This window comes from Mixophyes fleayi, chromosome 5 (assembly GCF_038048845.1).
Source record: "Mixophyes fleayi isolate aMixFle1 chromosome 5, aMixFle1.hap1, whole genome shotgun sequence".
NCBI lineage: Eukaryota > Metazoa > Chordata > Amphibia > Anura > Limnodynastidae > Mixophyes > Mixophyes fleayi.
Genome location: NC_134406.1, coordinates 276243589 through 276271309, shown reverse-complemented (window position 1 = coordinate 276271309; position 27721 = coordinate 276243589). Strand labels below are relative to the sequence as shown.

The 27721-nt window shown below is 44.8% G+C and overlaps 1 protein-coding gene across 1 annotated transcript; it reads left to right on the top strand.

Annotated features, from left to right (window-relative positions):
* Positions 1 to 295: 295 nt before the first annotated feature.
* Positions 296 to 26063, top strand: SMARCC1 (SWI/SNF related BAF chromatin remodeling complex subunit C1). The gene is given in 29 exon segments (XM_075214200.1): positions 296 to 798; positions 6555 to 6591; positions 6594 to 6673; positions 7227 to 7312; positions 7397 to 7478; positions 8052 to 8144; positions 8228 to 8297; positions 8972 to 9041; positions 10660 to 10735; positions 10817 to 10942; positions 11352 to 11467; positions 12351 to 12475; positions 12954 to 13013; positions 13186 to 13223; positions 13320 to 13441; positions 13527 to 13598; positions 14047 to 14160; positions 14521 to 14674; positions 14753 to 14866; positions 14987 to 15046; positions 15150 to 15408; positions 15526 to 15687; positions 17467 to 17528; positions 17986 to 18106; positions 18237 to 18382; positions 19032 to 19166; positions 19874 to 20126; positions 23867 to 24034; positions 24840 to 26063. Coding segments are annotated over 29 exon segments (3534 nt in total). The 5' UTR covers positions 296 to 354; the 3' UTR covers positions 24929 to 26063.
* Positions 26064 to 27721: the final 1658 nt, after the last annotated feature.

Below are 27721 nucleotides of genomic sequence, written 5' to 3'. Positions count from 1 at the left end.
CTAACAACAGTCAGACAATAACAACAGTTAGACAATAACAACAGTCAGACAATAACAACAGTCAGACACTAACAACAGTCAGACAATAACAACAGTCAGACACTGTCTCCATCTGATCTCAGCAGACATAGTACAAGAACATCACTGTCACTCACTGCACAGGGACAGTCCCAGAGGCCCCGCCTCCCCTGTGTAGCACGTGACTGCTCTGCCTGATCCTCCATCACTGTCAGTAGTAACATTCCCACAGGCCCCGCCTCCCCTGTGTACCACGTGACCCACGGCCTGGTGACGTCAGAGGATGAAGCGGATCTAGCCACCACTATTTCCCGGCAGGCAGCGAGTGTGGCGGAGATGAAACAAAGGCAGGTCGGGCTCCCGGGCGGCTGTAACGGCAGCAGCGGCGGAGGAGGAGGAGGGGACGGCAGGATGGCGGGCTCCAGGCAGAGACGGAGGCGCCGCCGGGGAGGAGGAGCGGCCGGCGGGGAGGACGGAAGCCCGGCCACACGGGAGCGCCATTACCAGCAGGCCGGGCCGCGGCGGGAGGAGCCCCGGAGGGATCCCGAGGAGGAGGAGGACGGGGAGGAGGAGGACGAAGACGAGGAGGAAGAGGAGGAGTGTGAGGGGGAGGAAGAGGACGGGGACTCCATGGCGGCCGGAGCGGCAGGAGGACCGGGGGCCCCGCTGGCCCTGGCCCGGAGGAAGGACGGGGGCCCGGTCAGCAAGTTCTGGGAGAGCCCGGACACCGTGTCCCAGCTGGACTGTGTCCGAGTGTGGATCGGGAAGAACTACAAGAAGGTGAATGCGGCCTGTGGGGATCTGTGGGGGCCATGGGGGGAGCTCTGTACCCAGGGGTGAGGGTCTGTACCTGAGGCATAAATGTTAACTATGGGGTATTAGAGGAGGGACAGGGCCTAAGTCAGAGCTATGGGGGGTGGTCACCTGGGGGATCTCTGTACACAGGGATGGGGCTTATACCATAGACAGGGGGCATCTATGGGGGAGGGGCAGTACCTGAGTCAGTTATGGGGGAGGTCTGTACCTGAGACATCTATGGGGGAGGGGCAGTACCTGAGTCAGAAGTATGGTGTATCTGAGCATGGGGGAGATCTTAGGGTTGGGGGTCTGTAGTAATCAGAGGTATTGGTTTTTTTTTCTTAGGGGGGGGGGTGTCTCCGGAGACAGGGACATTAGGGGATTGCTGTACCTGAATCGGAGGTATGTGGGGTACTGGCCTGGATATTGGGAGCATGGGAGAGCTCTATGCTGCGGAATGAATCAAAGGCATTCGGGTAGCAGGATCGATGTACCTGTGTTGGAGAGGTCTGCAGCCGTGACATTGGGCTGAGTCAGAAACATTAGAGGAGAGGGACCTCTAGACCTAGGGGCATTGGGGACCACGTCTCTGTATTATTGTTAGTTGTAGTAGAGTGAATATCTGGATTGGGGGAATCTGGAACATTGTGGGAGATTCTGTACCCGAGTCAGACAAGAGGAGGGGGATGTCTGTGAAGAAGCTTGGGCTACATTATATACACTGTTTTCAGTGTGTGATATCTGAAACTGGAATACTCCCTGTACACTGGACATCTGCCCTGTTGTGTATATCTTGGGTGGGCATCAACAGTCTTGGTGTAGGGTGAACCCTCAGTTCATGGTCCGTTATATGGTTCTGCGCTAGACGACTGATGGGAGACACCAATACAGAGTCTCACTAGTTATACAGAAAGAGATGCAGTATATCCTCCGGGTTATAGTAACTCCAGTAGCTGCAGGGTGTCACTTGGTGCTGCTCTTTGTGTGTTTTTATATTGCTTTTATGGTGTATATAGAGCCGGCCTCGGCTGGGTGTGTTGTGTCAGACTGATTAGGGAGCAATAGGATTTACCCTGAAAGTCATTGGTTACCCTTTTCTGTGAAATACAGATATTGCTGCAGGTTTCCATACTCCATTTCTTTTCCCCTGGACAGAACGCTCTACTCTTCTGTTATTCCACTTAAACTGGCGTTTAATGAATAAATTGTTGTTGTTTAAAGGTGTTTTGTTTTTTAATATCAATATAAATGAACCCGAGTTAATTCAGTGTAGATAAGAGTATGAAGCTCTGTCCCAGGAGAAGTTGATCACTTTATGTATGAATCGTACTTATATCCTGCAAAACGATCAATTATATATTGATGGTTCCTATTCTTTCGAGATTGGTATTAAAATAATGTTTACATTCACATTACCTTGTAGCTCTTACCTTGGTCAGATTTACTATTCAGTTAGTTTTCACCTTGTGACAGTTTTTTTCTAATAGATCTCAAACTTTCCGTTTGACCCTTCTTTACAAAGTTAAATTTCATCATTTGGGTTCTTTATGTGTCTGTACACTAAGTATATGTAGCACAATGTAATGACGCTGGATTATCATGTGTTTAGTAACTGGATTCAGCCTCTACTGTAGGTGAAACTGCCAATGCCAGTGACCGCTGAACTAATCCAGCTACATTGGGAAAACCAGTAAATAAATACATCTAGTTATACTGTACAGGAGCTATGGCAGAGCGCATGTTGTTTAGGTGAAAGTGTTGTAACTGATCACTAAACCTAATATAAGTTTACCCCGTATGACTACATGTAATATTCACAAATATATGAACCAGGCACTATACATTTACACTACTTGTTATGTAGGGCACTATATTATCACTTTGCTGGTCAGGGAAATTAGTGTGTGACCCTTATCCTGCTCCTCGCAATCAACATTCAGTCAGGATATATATGAATTCTGTGATCATATTGGGAAGTGTAGGTGGTTGTAGGCTTGTTGTCATCTTGTGAATTGTCAGAAGCTGTATGTATAACAGTAGTGGCTTCTTGCAATGCGCACTTATACACATTTAGGAGTGCTGGCTTTGTACGTAACACAGCTCATTAACTGCCTGTATTAGAGTCTACTCCCTCTGAAGTGAATTCTGTTTATATTAATGTCTGTCTCAGAATTCTTATTCGCTGGTCGGCACTATCCCCAACCTGTCCGCTGCCTCTTGTATTGTTCCTGTCCCACTTTGGCCGGTACCAGTCATACTGCAGAGGATGCTGTACTTGCTGTCATACAGCATCCCGGCAGTTCTCGTTCCGCATCACTACATACATAAAAACAATGAATACAATCTAGCGTAGAACTGTTTTCCATCAAACTGTAACCTGATTTCCTTCACTAATTAGACCATGTTTTGGTCAAAGAATGCACATATGTTTAACATGTTATTAACATGCTGGGTCTGTCTTCTACGTCACAGTATACAAATGAAAGCACTAGTGCTGAAGCTGTGCTATCCATAAAATCTGGCCTGTTCGCAAGCATCATTAGCATATGTCTATTGTAAAACTTTAACCCTATAGGCAATAGGGATATAACCAAGCGCTAATTATTATTAAATCCTCAACCACAGAGAAATAAAGAATAATTAATTCAAATTAAATATATAAGCTCTAAACAAAATCAGTTTCTACACCTCAGAGGGGATATACGGAGCTACTCAACAAGTTGTTGTGATTCAACTTCATAACAATTGAAAACAAAATGAAAAAGAGAGAAACCCAATTATATCCTCTCTAGAGTAAAATACCACCAGAAAACTATATTGACATGTTTAAAATTTATTATACAATATCATTAAACATATAAAATAAATTCATATGCCGATAATTAGGACCATTTCGATTATGATAAATTGCGTTCAAAAAGGAACACCTATAGATTCAATTATTGGAAAAAAATTATATCCAATGTCAATTATGTCTGCACAAACCGTTCACGCTTGCTGCAGATCACAATCGCTTGGATATCCACTTAATCTGTGTCACTTTAATAGAAGCAATTGCCATCAATCCATCTGACTCATGTAGTTCTATTAGTGGTTTCTACATTCCGGCCCATTGGAACCGCATAACAAGTCTTAATTCCACAGTCTAGTAAACATAAGGTTGTCCACAGTGATCTTACCCACCTTTGGGCACAATACCAAGCAGTACTTGTCTAGCATGTATATATCATATGTAGCAAAAAGTCCACCTAAAGGTCCTATATATATATTGTTTGACAGAGAATGCAAACCTAATGCGTTTCTCCACTGTAACACTGTGGTTTCCTCAGAGGGCATGTGGATTTATTTTATGTTTTATGTATTTAATGATATTGTATTGCATAATAAATTTTAAACATATGTCAATATAGTTTTCTGGTTTTACTCTAGAGAGGATACACTTGCGCTTCTGTGAGGTGTTTTTTTTTACATTTTGTTTTCATATTTCTAATGTGCTACAGAACTCTACATCGCCAGTCAGACAGGGTGACGGGAACACTCTATACCAGGGTGCAGACTGTAGACGGAGGTTAGAGCTTACAGTCTAGAGGGTGATGCTGGGACAATAGGAGATAGTGGGGCTCTGGGACTGGAAGAACATGTATTATCATGTGGGGGCTGGACGGGCTATTGTGGGGGCAGGGTAGGCTGTGGAAAGACAAAGTTGGGGGGCTGCGGTGGAGAGTCTGGCCAGGCAGATATTGAGTTCTATAAGTGGGGATAAGTCTTGGAGACAGAGTGAGATATGGTAATCAGAGCATGTCCTAAGCTCTGTCCCCGCACTGTATATACACTGTAGACATCTATTACAGTATGCATCAATGCCTTTCGAGGTTATCCCTTGTGTTACTTTTATATTTGTAATGCATGCATTTGTATGGTCTGATAAACGGTTACTGAACCTGTACATATCATCCCAAGAATAGAGACGGCTACAAATGATTACACACCTACATGTGTTGGTCATGCTGTACATAAGGTGCTAGGGTTAGATAATGGCCAAGTGAATCTTATGTCGAGACAGGTCTGTCTGTAGATAATAAGCTTCTACTTCTCTCTGTTGTCCTTGTAATTCACCTTTATTCAGTACTTTATGGACCGTTGGTGCTTTATAATATTTATACAATGCAGGATTCTGAACTAATTCTTGCACTCAGTTGGTGTCCCAGCTTTCTATGCTCTTCCACATAAGAATTGTGCATATTCTTATATTCCTGGCCTTCTCTATTAGGAAATGGAAATGATTCAGTGTCTGATAGACTAACCCATGGCGTAGGATAGTGCTTGTGTAAGAGATGATCCCAGTCTAGGAATTATGCCACATCTGTGAGCGTTGGTCTCTGTTCTCCAGGGTTTTGTGAGTCTTGACACCGTCCTTCCACGTTTATTAATGATTTATATGTCAGGTGATGACTAAACTACAGAATTCAGGACCTGTTAATTTAAATTAAGGAGACCACAGGATGTTATTAAGAAGCCAGAGATTGACCTCTATAGAAATTGTTCCCTGGAATTGGATGTTACCACCGGGCTCCGGGGATTTGTCCAGCACAGGGACACTGACCTCTCCCGGATACTCACGCGAGGGCTGGTGATCTCCTATATTAGGTTCATTTGTCTGCCCAGATGGGCTCAGATATCGACAATTTCCAGGGTCTCACCGTTGGGCATATTGAGGGTTCTGTACGGTACTCTGATAATGACCAGACTCTGCCTATACCTCCCATTCGCGGTGTCTGTCAGTGGTGTTCCGCGATGAGTTTCTGCACCTGCATTAGAGCTGCTTTCCGGAGGGGTTGTTATGGAAGTCGTAGTGTTTGGATGTGTTTTATTAAGTCTGTGAAGCCAGAAACACAGTTGGGAGACGGTGAAATTCTGCCCCACACAGCGCCTATCTGTGCCGCGTGTATTCAGTGGTAAAACCCTTTTTATGTAGCATTCTCCTGGTATACGAGTGATCTAGTGTTTGGCTGACATTGCACCATGTCCAGGTTGTAAGTGACACTGAGAACGGGGGGGCCAGCCTGCCCCCCCAGTACAGTTTGCATCCTCCCCCTCCGCTGTGGATGACGTATTGGTCGTACTCGTTTCCTTGTCCACTAATCTGACTACATTACATTGTTTATAGAGCAGCTACATTGCATTATAGTATTAAAGATTTATTATAATATGGGTCACCGTTCTGCTGCTTTCTATGTAGTATTTTCAGGCTACTGTCAGGTCTGTGTCCTGTGCTGTAGATTACTGGCTCCCAATATCCTCCTCACTGTGGTATTTGTTCACCGCTGCTGGGATCTTATTATAAGGCTGTTTTATAATGTCTGTGTTTTTATTATCACTCCAAATAACCGTCCAGTTATGTAGGAGCCAGAACTGTGTAAGAGCAACACTGAGCCGTCCCTTGTCTGGCAGCACCTTATGTTGTGTATAATTCATAGACCACACTCTCTACGTACCTTGTTATGTCTGTCAATGTAATGTACATAGGCATGAAACGGCGCCCCCTGTGGCTAATGTGGTAACATGTTTTGCAGAGTTCATGGAGCATTTGTTTTACAAATCTCAGACATGGAAATCTTGTGTTATCCAGGAGGTTCTGAAGTAGTTCTGGGACAGACTGCGCCTTGTATTGCTGAGCTGCTAGAATCAGGAGATCGTTACTTGCTGAGTGTGTAATCCATTGTGTTTTTTCTTTGCAGTACGTTCAGGCTGATTCTCCAACAAATAAAGCTCTGGCTGTTTGGTCTCGCAACTCCTGCAGTTCCAGGAAGATGCTTTTGGACGACACGTCACCAACCCGGCCTTCACCAAACTGCCTGTGAGTGTCTGGCAGCCGCAGAACCCCACAATCTTGTGTTACTTGTTCTGCAGAACCCCCACAATCTGTGTTACTTGTTCTGCAGAAACCCCCACAATCTGTGTTACTTGTTCTGCAGAACCCCCACAATCTGTGTTACTTGTTCTGCAGAACCCCCCACAATCTGTGTTACTTGTTCTGCAGAACCCCCACAATCTGTGTTACTTGTTCTGCAGAACCCCCACAATCTGTGTTACTTGTTCTGCAGAACCTCCACAATCTGTGTTACTTGTTCGGCAGAACCCCCACAATCTGTGTTACTTGTTCTGCAGAACCCCCACAATCTGTGTTACATGTTCTGCAGACTGCCCTGGAAACAAGTGCAGTCTGAAGCTTCTAATTCCTGTGCAGTGTGAATCGAGGACATTGGAGGTGGTGGGTGGGGTGGGGGGGGGGGGGGGGTTTGAGTCAAGGGTGCAGCTTTTTGTTATGATACCGCTGCTGAATGCCGGCTATGACACGCTGCTGCCTCTTCATCGTTAAGATGGGCTTTGTTTTCTTCTGTCTTCTGCAGATAAAGTGTTTCATGGATTTCAAAGCAGGGGGTGCCCTGTGTCACATTCTGGGGGCCGCATACAAGCATCGGACCGACCAAGGATGGTATGGACCCTTAGTGCCTGCTTTATAACGTCGCCCGGCATTACTTTGATTTTACTCCCGCTGTGACTGTTCTCTCTCCCGCAGGCGGAGGTTTGATTTGCAGAATCCGTCCAGGATGGACCGCAACGTGGAGATGTTCATGGCTATTGAGAAGACACTAATGCAGGTAACACGTCTCAGCTGTTACCCAGAGTGGGGTACCCACAACTCCTGTGCAATTCTTGTTACCCCCCAAATATATGTTTACTTGTCCGTATTCAGATACATCTGTGGTCACTGTCTCTTTAAAAGAGCTTTCCACCTTATTGGCTAGTACGTGGCCTCTTACTGTCTCTGCCTGTAGATGATATATTTATATTGGACAGAGCTTATTATTTCCGTCGCCCTTGGGTACAACACGGCTGTTCTGTGTTTTGTATTGGGTAGGACGTAGCTTTGTGTCCCGTGCCAACAAAATGAAATAACCCCTCATTGTATAAATGCAAGGCTGAAAAGCACAGACGGTAGCTAGTAATATGTATTTAGTTGAAGTTGCTGGAAGGTATGTTTGTGCCAATAAATTCAAGTGATCATAAGGGGGAAAACCGCGTAGGGTCGTCGCTGCGTCCACATGTGACCGGTGTATCGGGTCCGTCAGCCGTGTGATCCCCGTGCTCGGGTAGATATCGGACAGGTTAGGACTTATAGTTTACTACAGTATTATTGGTGAATTGTCCTCATTCTGTGTGATTTATTGCAGAACAACTGCCTGAGCAGACCGGTCGTCTACCTCATCCCCGAAATTGATTTGAAGCTGTCCAATAAATTAAAAGACATTGTCAAACGTCATCAGGTGATGGGTCTTTCTCGGGTCTCTGTTTTATCAATTATAGATTTAAACTGCAAAATAATGAACTGGTTCTCTGTATAATGTAGGGTACAATTACAGAAGAGAAGGTGAAGGCCTCACATCACGTTTACCCCATTCCTACCTCACCGGATGATGGTAAGGAAACAAGTTCTGTATCGTGTGTGATACATTTGTAGAGAGACGTTGTGTATGTAGTGAGTAAGCTCTGTGTAATGTATGTGTGGTCTATACGGATTGTATATACACTTGTAGAGACGTTGTGTATGTAGTGAGTAAGCTCTGTAATGTATGTATGGTCTATATACGGATTGTATATACACTTGTAGTGAGTAAGCTCTGTGTAATGTATGTATGGTCTATACGGATTGTATATACACTTGTAGAGAGACGTAGTGAGTAAGCTCTGTGTAATGTATGTATGGTCTATATACGGATTGTATATACACTTGTAGAGACGTTGTGTATGTAGTGAGTAAGCTCTGTAATGTATGTATGGTCTATATACGGATTGTATATACACTTGTAGAGACGTAGTGAGTAAGCTCTGTGTAATGTATGTATGGTCTATATACGGATTGTATATACACTTGTAGAGACGTTGTGTATGTAGTGAGTAAGCTCTGTGTAATGTATGTATGGTCTATACGGATTGTATATACACTTTGCTGGGTGAATTGCATACGTTCGTCTAGTAGCTGTTTAGCGTGGTCCTTTCTATAACACACTCGGCTTCTGGCCCAGCACTCGGTGTTTCACATCGGATGTTCTATGTATAATCTGTTGTCTTCATATAGATTCTCTCATTTCAGATGAATGGTTGAGACCTGTCGTAAAGAAAGATAAACAAGTTCTTGTACACTGGGGTTACTATCCAGACAGGTGAGTGGACTATGGCCGTGCCCGGCAGGTGACCTAGGTAGACCATGTCTGCCCTTGGGCCCTAGCTGGTAGTTTCCATACTGGGGGGGCTACTTATCGCTTGTCCCTGAATACAGAGAAGAGGTTTTAGAAATGTGCTCCAAAGAAATCTCCGTTGTAAATGATATCCCTTGTATGATGGTCCTAGCGGTCCTCCTCCACCTGCTGGTCCCCTCCGTCCTTTGTGCCACCACTGGCAGATCATTGCTGTACTCTCCTCGCTCCCTCCGTAGGCACAATAGCGGGAACTTGCTGAAGTAGGGGGGGTTCAGGGCTTTGGAGAACCGGGTTTATCTAATGTTACTCCACTTAACAATGTTCACTTAGCCATTTATCCTTCAAATAAAATCCTCTTTAGCACAGATGTTGTTGACCCTTTAATTTAAGTAAATGGGAAACATTGAATTACCAGGACTGCCAGAAGTTGGTCTGACATAGTGAATAAATAAGACTTCCCAGTGAATTCTAACAGATGGATATACTAGGTACGTCCTGAACTCGGGGCTCTACCCTATGAGACATTAATGTCATTACCGTTGGCCGCACCTCCAGCCTATGGGATTGTGAGAGGAAAGCTGAGCGAAAATGAAGGGAAGAGAAGGCAAACGGCCCTGTAGTAAATGGCGTTCTGTGCAACTAAGCTTACTAACAGCATTATAGAGCATAGGTAGCATCCTTTAACAAGAATATTTATATGCATTCAGCCTTTAAAGATGATACATAACCCCATCAACATAGTTGATGGGGTTGAAAAAAGACACCAGTCCATCAAGTTCAGCCTATTTTGGATCTCCTGTGATCCTGCACTTATATTTTGAAATTGATCCAGATTAAGCAACCGCCAATCTGTTTCAATTGTGAAAATCTCCCCAGACTCAAAATTGCAGTCCTATTTTTACCCTATATCCACTACCATCCTTCATTGTAATTAACGGTCGTATCCCCGAATACACTTTTCCGCAAAAAATTTGTCTAACCCTTTCTTAAACATATCTATTGAATCTGCCATCACAACCTTCCCTGGCAATGAATTCCTTATCTTGACTGCCCTTACTGTAAAGAACCCCTTCCTTTGCTGGTTGTGAAATTTCCTCTCCTCTAACCTTAGGGGGTGACAGCGTGTCCTGTGTATGGTCCTTGGGGTAAAAAGTTCCCATGAAAGTTCTCCGTATTGACCCCTAATGTATTTGTACATAGTAATCATATCTCCCCTTAGACGCCTCTTTTCTAAAGTAAACATGCCTAAACTGGATAACCTTTCCTCATAACTTAATGACTCCATATCCTTTATCAATTTTGTCACCCCTCTCTGAACCCTTTCTAGTTCCAAATTATCTTTTTTATAGAGTGGTGCCCAGAACTGTACTGAATATTCAAGATGAGGTCTTACCAACGATTTATACAGTGGCAAAATTACACTGTCTTCCCTTGCATCTATGCCCCTTTTTATGCATGCCAATACTTTGTTTGCTATGCAAATATAAATAAAGAATAAAAATGTAGTGTTAAAGTCCTTTATAAAAGTGCATTCTGCTGAGTTCCGTCCTCTTCTAACCCGGTCTGTATATTTTTACACCAGCTACGATGCTTGGGTTCCTGTCACAGACCTCGAAGCTGATATAGAAGATCCGCCAATTCCAGAGAAACCATGGAAAGTAAGTTACGTGTTCAATTATATCTGATAACGAGTCTGCAGACGCAGAGTGTCCTAAATCTGCTCGTTTCAATGCTTCTAGGTTCATGCAAAGTGGCTGCTGGACACAGATATATTTAACGAGTGGATGAACGAGGAAGACTACGAGACTGATGAGAATAAGAAGGCAACAAGTTTCCGGCAGCGGGTTTCCCTGAAGAATGAGGAGGTACAGAGTGGTCCCGGATGTCTCGTGCATTTTCATTGCTCTCCGAACCCAATTTTTGCTTTGATTTACCCTTTTTTCCCTTTATTTGCTATGAATAAATGGGTGCAGCATGCTATAGCTGAGAGTGCTGCTGGGACACCTTTTAGGGTCATATCAGAAGGATAACTTGCATCTACAATGGTTCCCTGACGTTTGGCGGCTTTTGTGCCGTTATCTCGGCTGTTACATTTGTCTACGTTGTCTGAACGTCCGTATTATTGTCCTGTATGCAGTATTTGGGTTTCACACAGCACTAGAAACATAACTGCAGCGTTTGTCTGATTTCCCTAGTTACTTCCAGCGTCTGATAAACGGGGTGCGCAGGTTTCTGTCGTGATCTTTGTGCTTATTTCTGCCTGGTTTTTGTTAGGCCGTGCGGAGCCCAGAGAGGAAGGATCGGAAGTCTGTTGCCAGCGCTAAGAAAAGGAAGCGTTCTCCTTCTCCACAGACCCCCGCTGAGTCTCGCAAGAAGCCAGGAAAGAAAGGGTAAGGTCAGGGGGTTGGAGGCGGGTGCCAGGCACCCAGCACTGCCTGATGAGTTGTCCCCTAATGACATAAACGTATTTTGGAGCTTATAGATCTAATTGAATTCTGTATGTTGCAGACAGCTGATTCAGTTTGTCTCGTGGGTGCTGCTGATTGGCTGATTACGAACAACTTGAAACACATTTTCCTGGAACTGATAAAGGGGGGGGGGGGGGCGGTGTTGTGAGATCTTGTACTAGATTGGAGACGTTTTAACAGCCAATTTACACATGATTGAAGCAAGTCAGAATCTAAATCTGTATTGTAACCTGCAACATACAAATGGTTGCTGATAAGACGTTCACTGACTTCATCTAGATACAGTTCCTTAATGAGGCCATATTTGATGAGATTGTTATATTTAGTGACTTATTCATGAGCTTGATCAATATTTTATAAATGTTTATATATATTTTTGGATAATTAAATCTATATATTATTTTTTTTTTAATTGATCAATCAGCGTTAGTGATCAAGTTTTTCTATAGGCGACTCGGCGCTTTCGTTTTGTTTGCTTGCTTGTTTGTTCTCGACGCGGTCGCAGGTTTAGCAGCGAGCGCAGACTAGTACTTGGACTAATTTGTTTTACTATATTGGTTTTATGGGACATACATTGATGTTTGTCACACATGTATCTGCTATAGTGACATTTTCCATCAACTATTTGATTCTATTAGACCTATAGTGCCGCCCCAGGGAGCGGGGTGTGGGGGGTGTTGTTTTTCTTTTCTATACTTTTAGGTCCAATTTGTTTGTTAAACTCTGTCCTACAATGTTTTGTACATCTGTGATCTTGATGGCTTATAAATAAAATTATTAATTGTGAACTATTAATTGCCATTAGCCAGGGAGGACTTTATGGCAGACGGAGCAGGCAGAAGGAAGAGGACGAACAGGAGGATCTCACAAAGGATATGGAGGATCCAACGCCAGTCCCCAACATGGAGGAGGTCTTGCTTCCGAAAAATGGTAACCGCCTCCCCCTCCTCTCCTCGCCACTCTTCTGTCCATCATGATCCAGAACCCATTGGTTCCCGTATTGGTCGCTTCCACCCAGATTTGTTCTAATGATTGAGAATATATTTACTTTTTTTTTTTTTTAAAGTTTTATTTTTGAGAAAGTCAATAATGAGCATCAGTCCAAGACAAAATCTGTTACAATCAGATTATACACATTCAGGGACTAATACAAAGAATATATTTACATTTTATAACAAATGGTCGTCTCTGGAACGTGTCTACTAAAGACATCAAAGTGTGATCCCCAGAGAGAATCTATGTAACCTCAGTAGACTTATTGCCGTCTCAAGTGTCTGTTTCCCACAGCCATGTTGTCCTCATTACTTTATAACTTCTCCGGTACTTCTATCCAAAGCCAAAGTTACTCAAACACAACTTGTGCACGGCAGAAAACCTGACCTAATCCTGCTTTTTTCATTCTGTGTAGTGAACATGAAGAAGGACAGTGAGCACACGCCTGTGAAGGGAGGCGTGGTCGCTGACCTAGGTAAGTCTTCTATGTTCTGTACATTAATGTAAGACTTCCAGTATGTTGCTCTCACGGTGATGACCTGTACTAAGCAGGGCACCTACACTAGTCCGTGTAGGGGACTGTGCGTCACGTGATCAGTGTGCAAGACAGATGCATGATGGTGTATTCACACGTGTTTCTGTTCCAGATGAGCAGGAGGAGGAGGCTGTAGCTGCCAGTGGGAAGGTAAGCGGTCTGTGTGTGTGTTACACGCTTGTTGGTGACACTAATCCTACCATGTAATACCCCGGGAGGTGACTGAGATCCTGTCTGTTCTTCCAGGAGGATGAAGACCCCAGCCGGGGGGATCAGAGCCGGATGATGGACAACGGAGAAGACAATGTGACGGAACAAACGAACCACATCATTATCCCCAGCTATGCAGCCTGGTTTGACTATAACAGGTGCCTATGGCTTATAGACGGACGTAGAGGAACCAGCTATTATGTTGTCAGGATGGCGGTGTAATCTGAGTCTTTTCTCTTCCAGCATTCACGTCATTGAACGTCGAGCTCTTCCAGAATTCTTCAATGGGAAGAATAAGTCCAAGACCCCAGAAATGTAAGCGGGGGTGGATCCATCTGGGGTGGGTTCTGTTCTGTGACTGGCGGATTGGGGGGGGGTCATTTAGGGAGGTCAGCTACTATTTGTCTGGCTTTTTCCTTCTGGAGATGTCATTCATCTCCTTCGGAAGGTTTGGTTCCATCTTCTAACAGTGTATTGAAAACAATACTATTTTATTGTAAAGCCCCCATACAATCTGCTTCCAGCTCTCCATGTAACACATCGCTGTATTGGAATGGATAGAACCTCCTATTTCATGTTTTAGGTTATTTTCACCCTCTCATAGGACGTTCCTCCTTGAAACATTCCGTTTTCAGACTGAAATAATTTTCCGTTAGTCTTTTTCACACACTGCATTTGGGTGTACACCCAGCCCCTGCCTCAATTGTCACTTTGTGGAGGTGAAATATCTGGTTATAATGCTCCATCTGTTACTGCTCTCCAGATACCTGGCATACCGCAACTTTATCATCGATACCTACCGCCTGAACCCACAGGAGTATCTCACCAGCACTGCTTGTAGGAGGAACCTGACCGGAGACGTCTGTGCGGTGATGAGGTCAGTTCTATGTACAGGGGGCTGCTGTATCCAGGACAGGGAGCTTGTAAGATTGTTCAGGGCTTTCTGGATATGGGTATTCCTTCATTTGACAATAAAATATACTAAATTACTTTAAAAAAACAAAATCCAGTCTTGCCAAGCACCGCCGTGGCATTCTATTTATATTGTTTAGCAGTGCTCCTCGTGGTGAATGCAGGAGGGGGAGTGCTTGAGAGATAGATATATATATATATCTATCTATCTCTATATATCTCTATCTATCTATCTCTATATATCTCTATCTATCTATATATCTCTATCTATCTCTATCTCTCTCTATCTATCTATCTGACCTTTGTCTGTTTCTTTCTGTTCCAGAGTTCATGCTTTCCTGGAGCAGTGGGGACTAGTAAATTATCAGGTGGATGCAGATTCCCGACCTATGGCCATGGGTCCTCCCCCAACGCCTCATTTTAACGTGCTTGCGGACACCCCATCCGGCCTGGTGCCTCTCCATATGAGGACTCCACAGGTATGATGTGACTCCCCAGTGGTATCTTCCCTGGTGGGGGGGCTACAGACGCTGTAATCTGTTTGTGTCTCCTCCTAGGTGCCCTCTGCTCAGCAGATGCTGAATTTCCCTGAGAAAAACAAAGACAAGCCGACCGATGTACAAAATTTCGGCCTTCGAACAGACATTTACTCCAAGAAGACTTTGGCCAAGGTAGGGAGAGTCGAGCGTATTCTTTGGAGGTATCTGCTGTGTGTTGTGGGGCTGATTTATGGTTCTTTCATGCGGGAACTCAAACACTTCTGTATAACTATCTTTCTGTTCATTACACAGAGCAAAGCCGCCAGCGCTGGGAGAGAGTGGACAGAGCAGGAGACTCTGCTCCTCTTGGAGGTAAGTTTTATTTCTGAGACTGTCAGCTTAGATATAATTCATCGGAGAGAGGATCTGGGGTCTGGTCTTGGAAACTGTCAAACATCTCCTCTTATATTCGCAGGCTCTGGAAATGTACAAAGATGACTGGAACAAGGTTTCGGAGCACGTGGGCAGCCGCACCCAGGACGAGTGCATCCTTCACTTCCTCCGACTACCTATTGAAGACCCGTACATTGAGAACTCTGATTCTTCCCTCGGACCTCTGGCCTATCAGCCCGTCCCGTTCAGCCAGTCTGGAAATCCGGTGATGAGTACGGTCGCCTTCCTGGCCTCAGTCGTTGATCCAAGAGTTGCTGCTGCGGCTGCTAAAGCAGCTCTAGGTAATTACTACTATGTATACTGTGTCCTCGCCTGTCGAAGAGGAAATCTGTCCTGAATATTGGTAATCCGGATAGGGCAAGTCTGTGCCGCTCCTCATACTGACGTATGTATTGCAGAGGAGTTCTCACGGGTGCGAGAGGAAGTTCCCCTTGAGCTGGTTGAAGCGCATATCAAGAAGGTGCAAGAGGCGGCCAAGGCACTGGGCAAAGTGGATCCTTCCTATGGGCTGGAGAGCAGCTGCATAGCAGGCACCGCCCCCGAGGAGACGGAGAAGTCTGGTGAGTCCAGTCCATCTGTATGAGTGTCATTAACTAGTAGAAATGTCTCATTAATGGGGCGAGCACGCCAGTGTCGTTCATCTGGTCAGAGGGCGCAGGTCTGTATACACTTTAGTGTAGCTCGGGTGCTTCTAGTTTTTGTTTTTGCACCTTCTAGAAATGTAACTTTCCTGGCTGCTCTGTCTCAGGTCAGGGAGAGGGTCTGGCGATGTATGAGGGGGGGACTCTGTTATTCTCATGAATCACCATAAAAAGGAGAAAACTCAGTTCTTAGCGTGGTCCCTTCTCTGTTACTGATGGTGTCTCACACTCCACATTAGCCAGGTGTATATAAAGCTCCGCTATAGGAGTACTTCGCTATCTCCAGATGGGTCAGGTGGGAGCAGTGCTCTATGGCCCTATCAGCTCTTCCTGCTCCGTATCTTGTGCATCTTCCTCAGAGCTCTCCAGCCATTCATTGGATACAAAGAAAATACCTCTGTCCCGTTACTGTAAAAAGTTAGGGGGGATTTTTATTGTAAATATTCATTTATATAGCGCCACCTATTCCACAGCGCTGTACAGATGATAATTGTCATTCACATCTGTTCCTGCTGCCTTTAGAGCTAGCTCTATATTGATTACCGCACAACTGGTTAACTGTCAGCAGCCAATTAACCTACTAGTATGTTTTATGGTTTTTGGTTTTTTTGGCGTGTGAGAGGAAACACGGGGAGAACATACAAACTCCAGACCATTGAGGCCGTGGTCGGGAATTGAACTAATGACCCCAGTGCTGTGAGCCAGAAGTGATAACCACTGTATATACCAGGGGTAGGCAACCTGCGGCTCTCCAGGTGTTGTGAAACTACAAATCCCAGCATGCCTTGCCACCTATCTGCTGGTTATCTACTGGCAAAGCATGCTGGGACTTGTAGTTTCACAACACCTGGAGAGCCGCAGGTTGCCTACCCCTGGTATATACCATTAAATCCTATTCACCCACCAGCAATGGTTCATCCTCTGCTCACTGGGGTGGTTACCTCACTTAGCTACTGATACTCACCAGGAACCAGAGGTTTGTAGGGTGTGGGTGTCCATCAATTCCCTTCATGCCAGCAGTGTCGGGGTCTTAGGATCATGGCTCTCAGCTTGGATAATGTTTTGAAACATTTGGTGTAACAGCGCCACCTTGTGGCTGGAAGCTTGTGCTGCACCACTGTGAAGTTCTACATTTTTATGTTTTTGTTTTTTTTTTGTTAATGTAATGGTTCTTGGAAGATTAAATCTGAATGAAGCCTCCGTGTGTTCAGTGACATGAGGCAGAACATCAGTATCCGTATGAGACTTTACTGAAGTATTCACAGGTCTCCAATGATTGAGCTTTTATACGTGATGTAGATCTCTGCTTTCATATTGGCGTAAGCCTTGGACAAGGCCCTGGTGGTTTGCTGGAGGGTGATACAGCTGTGGTATCATTGCCACAGTTCTTGATGGGTATAATGTTTAACGAAGACCTGCCCTAGTGTGAACAAGTGTCTGGCAGTAATACCATGTCATACACTGTACATATTGGCGGCATTAACCCCCTCTGACCCCTCCCTCCAGCTTTTGATCGTCTAATGATCTGGTGTCTGGGCATCCGAGAACTCTAAAACTCTTCTCTAAACTCCATGTTTATAATCGCCCTCCAGCTCATCTGTCAGTGTTTCCTGGATGTTTTACAAGACTTTGTGTATCGCTAGTTATCTGTGTGTTTATGTATTAACAATTATTTGTGTTCTGAATCACTTATTTCAGCTGAGACTACAGAAGACGCCAAAATGGAAACGGAGACTCCGGAACCTCCTCAGACAGAGAAGGTCAGTTACTGGTGGTCTCTGCTATATATCATCTGTTACCCTGATGCTCTATAGTCTGTGATAGGCGGTCACTGTTCAGTTATTATACTCCTGTACTGATATAATGTATACAATGCTCTGGCTGATGGCCTCTTGATCTTCGTATACATGTAAGAGTGGAGGCTTGGAGCAATCTGTACTGTAAGAATGATGTTCTGACGTGTACTGGCATGTAGGCGCGGCTACTAGAGTGTGGGCGGCTGGCGCTAAAGTACGCGCTCGAGGCGGGAAGAAACAAAACTAACTTGGACTAATTGGAAGTGACTGGCACAGACCAGGGCTGTAATGTGGAGGAGTCCCTTCTATTTCCAGTTCCCTGGCAGGTGCCCCCGTCCCCCCTCATAGAAATGGGCAAGCCGCCAGTTCCAGAAATCCCCCCCCCTCCTCGGTTTAGCTGATTGTACTGTACATTATTTAGCAGAATGAAATTAAAAATGAGAAGGACGGTGAAGCGGAGACCTGCGAGAAACTGGAAGCCACCTCCACTGAGAAGAAACCGGAGGAGGAAGAGAGCGAGCCGGTGGCGGAGGAGAAAGCAGGTGCGCTGAGAACCACCGCTCCACTTATATCTCAGATGTCACTATATATAATATACTTAGCGAATGTCGCCCTGTTGTAGTGACTATGGTCACCAATGTCTCCAGTAAGGGATTTACTTTATTTCCTCAGAAGACGAATCGGAAGAAACAAAAGAAAATGCCGACTCCTCTAAGGAAATCGACCCAGTGAAAAAGAAGATGGAGAACGATATCTCTGAGGGTAACGTCGCCATGGCTGCCGCCGCCGCTCTGGCCTCAGCCGCCACCAAAGCCAAGGTGAGTGCAGACTAATTTTCCTAGATCATACTAATACTCTCTCCCATGTCTCCTCTGTGTGATCTCACAAACCGCCAGAAGGGGGCCCCAGTCCGACTCCTGAGCTCTTTAATGCATTTGCAAGCAAAGACCCAGCGCCTAATGTGACCACAGAGGTCACATTGGGAGGGATTCAGCTATTGGGCGCTGGGCCACGCAGCTGATAGTGGCGACTCTGGTCCACATCTGACAACTTTAATCAAATGTCTAATGGCCCCATGATTTTCTAAGAGTACTGTTAGGCATGAGATTGACTTTACTGTGCTGGGCCAGGTGCCTGCGATCACTGCAGATATGGCAGCATGTGGCTGGAATCCATACAGGCTGCTCAGTAATGTGTATTATGATGCATGTGATTTGGTAAGTTGCAGTGGAAAATAATCGTAATGGTCACCTTGGAATTCGTCGTCAAATATTCCTCTGTGTTCTGAATTTGTGGTGCACAACAGATGAGGGTCTTGCTCCCGTGTAACTTCCATTCTCTGGTGTCTGGGGACGATATTGAGGTGTCACTGGGGTCTTTTAGTGTTCTCACATCCTGGGAGGGTTCTGGTGGTTTAGAGGGGGTTCTGTCCATTTGTTTAATTTCCTATCTTTCGCCAACTCTCAGCATTTGGCTGCCGTGGAGGAGCGGAAAATAAAGTCGTTGGTGGCGCTGCTCGTGGAAACGCAGATGAAGAAGCTGGAGATTAAACTGCGTCATTTTGAGGAGCTGGAAACCATCATGGACAGAGAAAAGGAAGCGGTAAGTGGTCTGTCGTATGTGGAGTCTTCTACATGAGCTAGGCAGTGCCTGCTGGGACTTGTAGTTACACAAGAGGGATGCAATACTCAGTTTGTGTGCAGTTTTATAAAGATACCTACCTACATAACTACCTACCAGAGCACTGGCCATGTCTACAATACTTTTGCTCTCTACATGACCTGGCCCTGTCTCCATATTATATCTCTGACCTGAGGTCTGTTTCTGTTTGTGACTCCTGAGCTGTCGGACTGTGTCTGCTGCTCTGTCAATCATCCTGATTGTGTCTGACAATCTTGCAGTCGCTGACACGTCATACTTGCTGCCCCAGAGCTGTGTTTGGATTAGACGTCTGATGTCCTGGACCTCGCAGACCCTCTAAGAGAATCCTCGCAGCTCCTTAAGCACCGACCTTACTGCCGGCATCTTATTAATGCAGATTAGATAGAAACAAAGTCTAGAAGTTGCCCATTGTTTAATGTTTGTCATAAAGCAACAGCACTGAGCAAGACGTACACTTATATTATATTCTGGTCTCTGTAACTTGGTTTAATAGTGGGATTGATACCTAGCTAGAACATCCTGTGTCCTCAGGACGCCCTGCATGTCTGGTTGCCTGCAGTGTAGAAGGATCGTATAACGTTCACCACCTTAGTGCAGTGTACGTGGGTTCCAGTAGGGGGCGCTGTAACCTCTTCCGTCACTTTCAGCTGGAACAGCAGCGGCAGCAGCTTCTCACAGAGCGGCAGAACTTCCATATGGAGCAGCTGAAGTATGCAGAGCTGAGGGCGCGGCAGCAGATGGAACAGCAGCACGGACAGAACGCTCAGCACCCCGCCAGCGCTACGGGGCCTGGCATGGGCCATATAACGGCTCCTGCCCTCTCTGGGATAATGGGGCATCAGCAGCCACCTCCTTATGCCGTACATCACCAGATGCCTCCTTCCCACCCCCCACAGCCAGGTATGTATTCTGAGCACTTACTGGGGTGGGAGAGGTGTCAGCTTGTCCAACTTTTACCGCCATAGGGAAATCTTGCTGCAGATTTCCTCCAGTTAGTAAATTTCTGATGTCTGCCTGCGTTGCTGTTATAAATATTCTGGTCAGTTGTTACACCTACTTGCCACTAGAGGGCAGGAGAGCTTTGGCCACCACCCCTGGCACTAATATCCCAGCACAGTGGTCGGTATTGTATAACACAGCACCTTGGCGTGATGTCTTCAGTTATATACATTGTAGGTTGTTCTGTTATACGCTGAATGCTGAGGACTGAGGGGCCGTTTCCATTTGTAGCGAGAGAGACCCAGTAAGAGATATTATGTAGTAAATCTGCCAAGACATAAATAAACGGGATGTAGTGTGTGATTCTCAGGCAGAAAGCCGTGAATTCATAATACTGATATTAAAGATCACTTTAATCTCGTTATCGTAAAGAGGTTATTGCAATACAGTCAGTCTATAATTGCCAGAGTTATGCTGCTCTGTCTGGTATTTGTAACATTCTATATAAATATACAGTCAGGTCCATAAATATTGGGACATGGACACAATTCTCATATTTTAGGATCTATACACCACCACAATGGATTTGAAATGAAACAAACAAGATGTGCTTTAACTGCAAACTTTCAGCTTAATTTGAGGGTATTTACATCCAAATCAGGTGAGCTGTGTAGGAATTACAACGGTTACTATATGTACCTCCCACTTTTTAAGGGACCAAAAGTAATGGGACAATTGACTCCAAAGCTATTTCATGGACATGTGTGGGCTATTCCCTCGTTATTTCATCATCAATTAAGCAGGTAAAAGGTCTGGAGTTGATTCTAGGTGTAACATTTGCATTTGGAATCTGTTGCTGTCGACTCTCAATATGAGATCCAAAGAGCTGTCACTATCAGTGAAGCAAGCCATCATTAGGCTGAAAAATCTAAACAAACCCATCAGAGAGATAGCAAAAACATTAGGTGTGGCCAAATCAGTTGTTTGGAACATTCTTAAAAAGAGAGAACGCACCGGAGAGCTCAGCAATACCAAAAGACCTGAAGACCACGGAAAACAACTGGTGGATGACAGAAGAATTATTTTGCCTGATGAAGAAAAACCCCTTCACAACAGTTGGCCAGATCAAGAAGACTCTCCAGGAGGTAGATGTATATGTGTCAAAGTCAACAATCAAGAGAAGACTTCACAAGAGTGAATATAGAGGGTTCACCACAAGATGTAAACCATTTGTGAGCCACAAAAACAGGAAGACCAGATTAGAGTTTGGCAAACAACATCTAAATAAACCATTACAGTTCTGGAACAACATCCTATGGACAGAGGAGCCAAAGATCAACTTGTACCAGAGTAATGGGAAGAGAAGAGTATGGAGAAGGAAAGGAACTGCTCATGATCCAAAACATACCACCTCATCAGTGAAGCATGGTGGTGGTGGTGTCCTGGCGTGGGCATGTATGGTGCCAATGGTACTGGTTCCCTTGTATTTATTGATGATGTGGCTGCTGACAAAAGCAGCAGGATGAATTCTGAAGTGTTTCGGGCAATATTATCTGCTCATATTCAGTCAAATGCTTCAGAACTCATTGGACGGCGCTTCACAGTGCAGATGGACAATGACCCGAAGCGTACTGCAAAAGCAACCAAAGAGTTTTTTTAAGGCTAACAAGTGGAATGTTATGCAATGGCCAAGTCAATCACCTGACCTGAATCCGACTGAGCTGCATTTCTCTTGATGAAGACAAAACTGAAGGGAAAATGCCCCAAGAACAAGCAGGAACTGAAGACATTTGCAGTAGAGGCCTGGCAGAGCATCACCAGGGATGAAACCCAGCGTCTGGTGATGTCTATGCCTTCCAGACTTCAGGCTGTAATTGACTGCAAAGGATTTGCTACAAAGTATTAAAAAGTGAAAGTTTGATGTAGGATTGTTTAGTTTGTCCCATTACTTTTGGTCCCTTAAAAAGTAGGAGGCACATATAGAAACCGTTGTAATTCCTACACCGGTCACCTGATTTGGATATAAATACCCTCAAATTAAAGCTGAAAGTCTGCAGTTAAAGCACATCTTGTTCGTTTCATTTCAAATCCATTGTGGTGGTGTGTAGAGCCCAAAATATGAGAATTGTGTCGATGTCCCAATATTTATGGACCTGACTGTAATCATGGCTGCATTACTGTTGGTGAACAGGCCCCTAAATCGTATGAATCGCAAAACAGGAGAAAATAACATATTCTGCTGTGGAATCCTGCACAACCTTCACTAACAGATACACAGTATTCTCCCATTTATATTGTATCTGTAAACATCAGAACTGCTTAGTACAGGAATATATTATGCATCCAATAAACAAGTTCTAAAATAACTATTATAAGCTCTCTGTTAAAACTTCCCCCATGTGGCACTAAGACCTTGTTGCCTCCTCCTTCGGAACTTGCTCTCTCCCCGTCTGGCCCTCGCTCTCTCTCCCTTTCTGGGCCCTCGCTCCTTTCCCCCCTTTCTGGGCCCTCGCTCCTTTCCCCCCTTTCTGGGCCCTCGCTCCTTTCCCCCCTTTCAGGGCCCTCGTGTGGACATACAGAAGTGTATCCGATGAGATAAGTGACAGATTATTACAATGACTGCAACATTCCTGGCCCTCCTGGCTTCTTGTCCAGCAGAATAGCAGCAATCATGGATTTGGGGCCATTTTTCCATGTTGTATATTATATTTGGTCTGTAAGGAATTGTTCCTGTGGCATTTTTTATCATTGCATCTTTCTTACACTTGGAGCTGGGCACAGACTACGTGCTGCATGTGTACATGATTTAGTGCTTGTAAACCACGTAGCCATTAAGGTGGGATAAAGTCATGACAGACTCGTGTTTAATACGTGTGCCGTGTAATTCCTCATCGCAGTTTATTTATAAGGCAACAGAATCTGCAGCAACAAAATATGAACAGAACAATATACAGATAAGGAGTAAGGGAAACTATCAGTAAAAATGAAGAAGAGACCGTAGAGCAACAGGGACATAAGACACAACTAGAACAACGGAAACCTACAGAGGATGAGGAGCTGGAAGCAGATGGACACATTAGGATGGAAGGGGCAGATGGAGTGTGTGGAGGGAATTGTCTTAGGATGGGGCAGAGTGGGTAAGAGTGAGGGCGAATTTTGAGAGAATGCTGGGAAGATTGGCAGTTTGGGCGAGTTTAGTCAGACGGGCATGGCGTTACCATGGTGGGGAGCGGTGTGAGGTGGCGATGGGTGAAGGTCATTGGCAGACAAAGGACGAGTAGCAAAGTAGTTGTCATTGTCTGAGATGTAGGAGGGGTAGACATTAAGGAGCTTTATAGGGCGTCTCTTGAATTGTATTTTGGAGGGAATGGGGAGCCAATGGAGGGCTTTGAAGAGAGGTACAACGGAAGAGGAATGGTGGGAGAGAAAGTTTAGTTGCAATGCCACATTCAGGACAGATTGAGGGGTCTGGTTGAAGATGTGGACTAAACTGCAAGCGTCACAGGAGAAGAGGTGGAGCGAGTGTTGGTGGTGTAGTGACCCATGTGCTGTTGGCTCTGAGCCTGTGGACTGGACACGGCTATGGATGAGGGAGATGTTAGAAGTGACCTGAGGGAATGACCGGTGCAGGAAGAGGGGTTCTTGTGACTGGGGGGGGGGGGGGTGAGACAGTGAATTAAACATTTAATTTATTTCTGCAGGTCAGATACCAGGGCCGACCTCCATTATGTCAGGTCCCCCTATGCCTGGCAGGATGATGCCCAATATGCATCCAGCAGGACCCCCTCACCCCACTCCTCCGGCAGGAATCCCCCCAATACCAGGGGGCATGATGGGACCACGCGCACCAATGGCTCCTAATGGCATGTGTAAGATCTTCCTGTATAATACTGTATCTCCCACAGTGTGACCACACTCTGCACAGTAATATAACTGTACAACAATGTAACCACACTCTGCACAATAATATAACTGTACAGCAACAATGTAACCACACTCTGCACAATAATATAACTGTACAACAATGTAACCACGCTGCACACTCTGCACAATGTAACCACGCTGCACAATAATATAACTGTACAACAATGTAACCACACTCTGCACAATGTAACCACGCTGCACACTCTGCACAATAATATAACTGTACAACAATGTAACCACGCTGCACACTCTGCACAATAATATAACTGTACAACAATGTAACCACACTCTGCACAATAATATAACTGTACAACAATGTAACCACACTCTGCACAATGTAACCACGCTGCACAATAATATAACTGTACAACAATGTAACCACACTCTGCACAATGTAACCACGCTGCACAATAATATAACTGTACAACAATGTAACCACACTCTGCACAATGTAACCACGCTGCACACTCTGCACAGTAATATAACTGTACAACAATGTAACCACACTCTGCACAATAATATAACTGTACAACAATGTAACCACACTCTGCACAATAATATAACTGTACAACAATGTAACCACACTCTGCACAATGTAACCACGCTGCACAATAATATAACTGTACAACAATGTAACCACACTCTGCACAATGTAACCACGCTGCACACTCTGCACAGTAATAGAACCGCACTATCACACCACACAGCAGCCACAATATATTAAATGCTTTTGTATATTTCTTTTTACAGACCCAACTCCAGCACAGCAGCCGCCGCCACCACCCAGCGATGGACCAACCCCCCCTCCCATGGTGCCTCCTGTAGCGCCGGCTCCGTAAAGCAGTGGAGAATAATTGCATTTGAGCCGGGATGGCAGACGCCACTTTTTCTCATTTCATGTTTGGCGTGACGTTTTTATACAGATTAGTTTGTGTAAAATCCCACTACTTGACCAATGATATTAGTACATTCGCTCACGTTCTAAAGTATTTATTGGACAGTGCGCCAGACACAGCGTCGATCCATGTGTACTTCTGAAACCCATCGTATCATTACCCACCCCAATTTTTATTTTATTTTTTCCCTCTTCCAGTGCTTTATGTTCTAACATAACTAAATGCCATGGGTTGTTTTTTTTCTTTGTTTTTTTTTTATACCGTATTTGTTGCATTTTGCATGTTTAGTGTTCAGTTTTTTTCTTATTTGTAATAAAACATGATTAAACAGGTTGCAAGCTTGTTCTCCTGGGTGTGGGGGTCTCGCAGTACGTGTTAGTTTTGCCCACTAGGGGGCAGCATTTGAGAGCAATTCCATGATAAATAATCGGCAAGTTCATTGCAGTTCCTGCTTCATAGTCTATAGTACGACCAACGGGGGATTGGGGTTATGTGTGTGTGCTAGTCTGAAATCTACCTCTGCCGGGCAGCTAATGTGGGGTCCCTGAGGTATTTAGGGGAGAGTTAGAACAGGCTTAGGGAAGAAGTTTATAGAGAACATAGTTTTGTGTAAATACTATTAGAACGTGTTTATCTGTGTTCTGTGCAGCTGGGGAACGTTTCCTGTATTCCCAATAATAACCTGTGTATGTTCTATCGGAGTCATGCGCCTCTCTCCCCTGAAGACTACAGTGGACTCTCCGCACTGCTTCTCGAATCTTCCTGTCTCTCCTCTAGGTACAGTTTCTGTGCAGACGGCCTGTTTTGCATTATGCGGTACTTTTGCAGTTCTGGTTTTGACTGCAGAGCTAACGGATCAGGATTTGGAACTAGCGACTAATCTGTATACCGTCTATTTTTTATTCCCCTCCCCCGTTTCTTCCCTGGCATTGGTTCTGCTAAAGTAATAAACCTTTCGCTCACTGCGTTTATGGACGACCTTTTGGCCACTGTTATTGCTCTGGATCTGTATGTGAACCCTCTCCTGGCTTTCAGCCACCCAGACTTGTTAAATAAAATGCGGTTTCTTTTGTAGAAATACCTTGTGCTGTGATTTTTATTTTTGTTAGACGGTCCGGCCGTTCTCCCTACACATGAAGTGCAAGTTTCATGTCCATAGTAACGTGAGGGCTCCAAATTCAGCTTTTTGTGGGCATCCAGTAATGCACAATCTGAACAGCAATATGAAACCTACTGGGGGCGAGGGGGTAAAGGTGTTCTGGCCCAGACAGTGTGTTTGTATCCTGTGTCATTCTATGAGGGTACCAGAGTAAATTGATGTTCCTCTTGCATCCGATCTGGGGGACGCTGTTACCAAGGGGGTTGTATGAGGGAGCGTGGAGTTGACACTTTAGCTAATTGTTAATCTTGGTGCTGACGGACTCCCCTCTGCAACCCCCTGTAGCTCCTCATTGTTATACAGCAAGTGAAAAGTAAGCCCAACTCCTTGTGCACTTGGCATATTATATTTTTATTTTAGTCTATAATGTTAATACTTTAATTTTGTGTCTTCAGTTGGTGTTAGCGGAACAGCACAGTAGACGGTGGGGGTCATCTGGGCTACAGATAGGAGGCAGGTGGATGCGGCTGTTGGATATCAGGGTGAGATGGAGGGAGAACCAGACAGTTCTCACTGACGGCTCAGGCATGACAGCGGTTTAGTAACCGCCGTCACCCACAGATAGACAACCGGTGTTATCGGTAAATGGCAGAGGGCGCAGTGAATCACAGGATGGCCATAACCATATTCCTGGAAGGTACCAAGTTCCCCGCTCAGAGCCGATACCTCCCGGCATTGACGGCCGTCGGAGGAGAGTGACGGCTGCGCAGTTTGCGAATTTTGTGTATAAAAGTCAGCGCACACAGTTGACATAATTAGACAGCGGTGGACAAACGTATATGGAAACCGCAAATTAGCAGATGGTATCTTTCTGGAAAAGTGGGAAATGATCAGTAGTCCGCTCCTGAGACGGGAGAGGAGATCACATACTGACGGACCTCTCCCACCGCGATGTGCTAGCCATGGATCATTGAAGGGCCGAGTACCTGTTTATCTATTATTACCTGTACTTTAATCACTAACAAACGTGAATATTAGATAAAAAAAAAAAGGGTGAAGTAAATACAGGCTCTGTTGGTGCATGTAGCAGTAGTGTAAAAAAGTTTTGCTACTACCAAGGGAAATTTCTGTAATATACATTACTGCAAAGAAAGGTTTTAGGTAGGTATGCAAAAATAAATGCTGCAAAGTAACAATACTTTCAAAAATGGAAGTGTTAATAGTTTATTTTTATTAACAAAATGCAAAGTGAATGAACAGAAGAGAAATCAATATTTGGTGTGACCCTTTGCCTTCAAAACAGCATCAGTTCTTCTAGGGACACTTGCACACAGTTCTTGAAGGAACTCTGGAGGGAGGTTGTTCCAAACATCTTGGAGAACTAACCACAGATCTTCTGTGGATGTAGCTTGTTCAAATCCTTCTGTCTCTTCATGTAACCCCAGACACACTGGATGATGCTGAGATCTGGACTCTGTGGGGGTCGTATAATCACTTCCAGGACTCCTTGTTCTTCTGAAGATAGTTCTTAATGACATTGACTGTATGTTTGGGGTCGTTGTCCTGCTGCAGAATAAATTTGGAGCCAATCGGACACCTCCCTGATGGTATTACATGATGCATAAGTACCTGTCTGT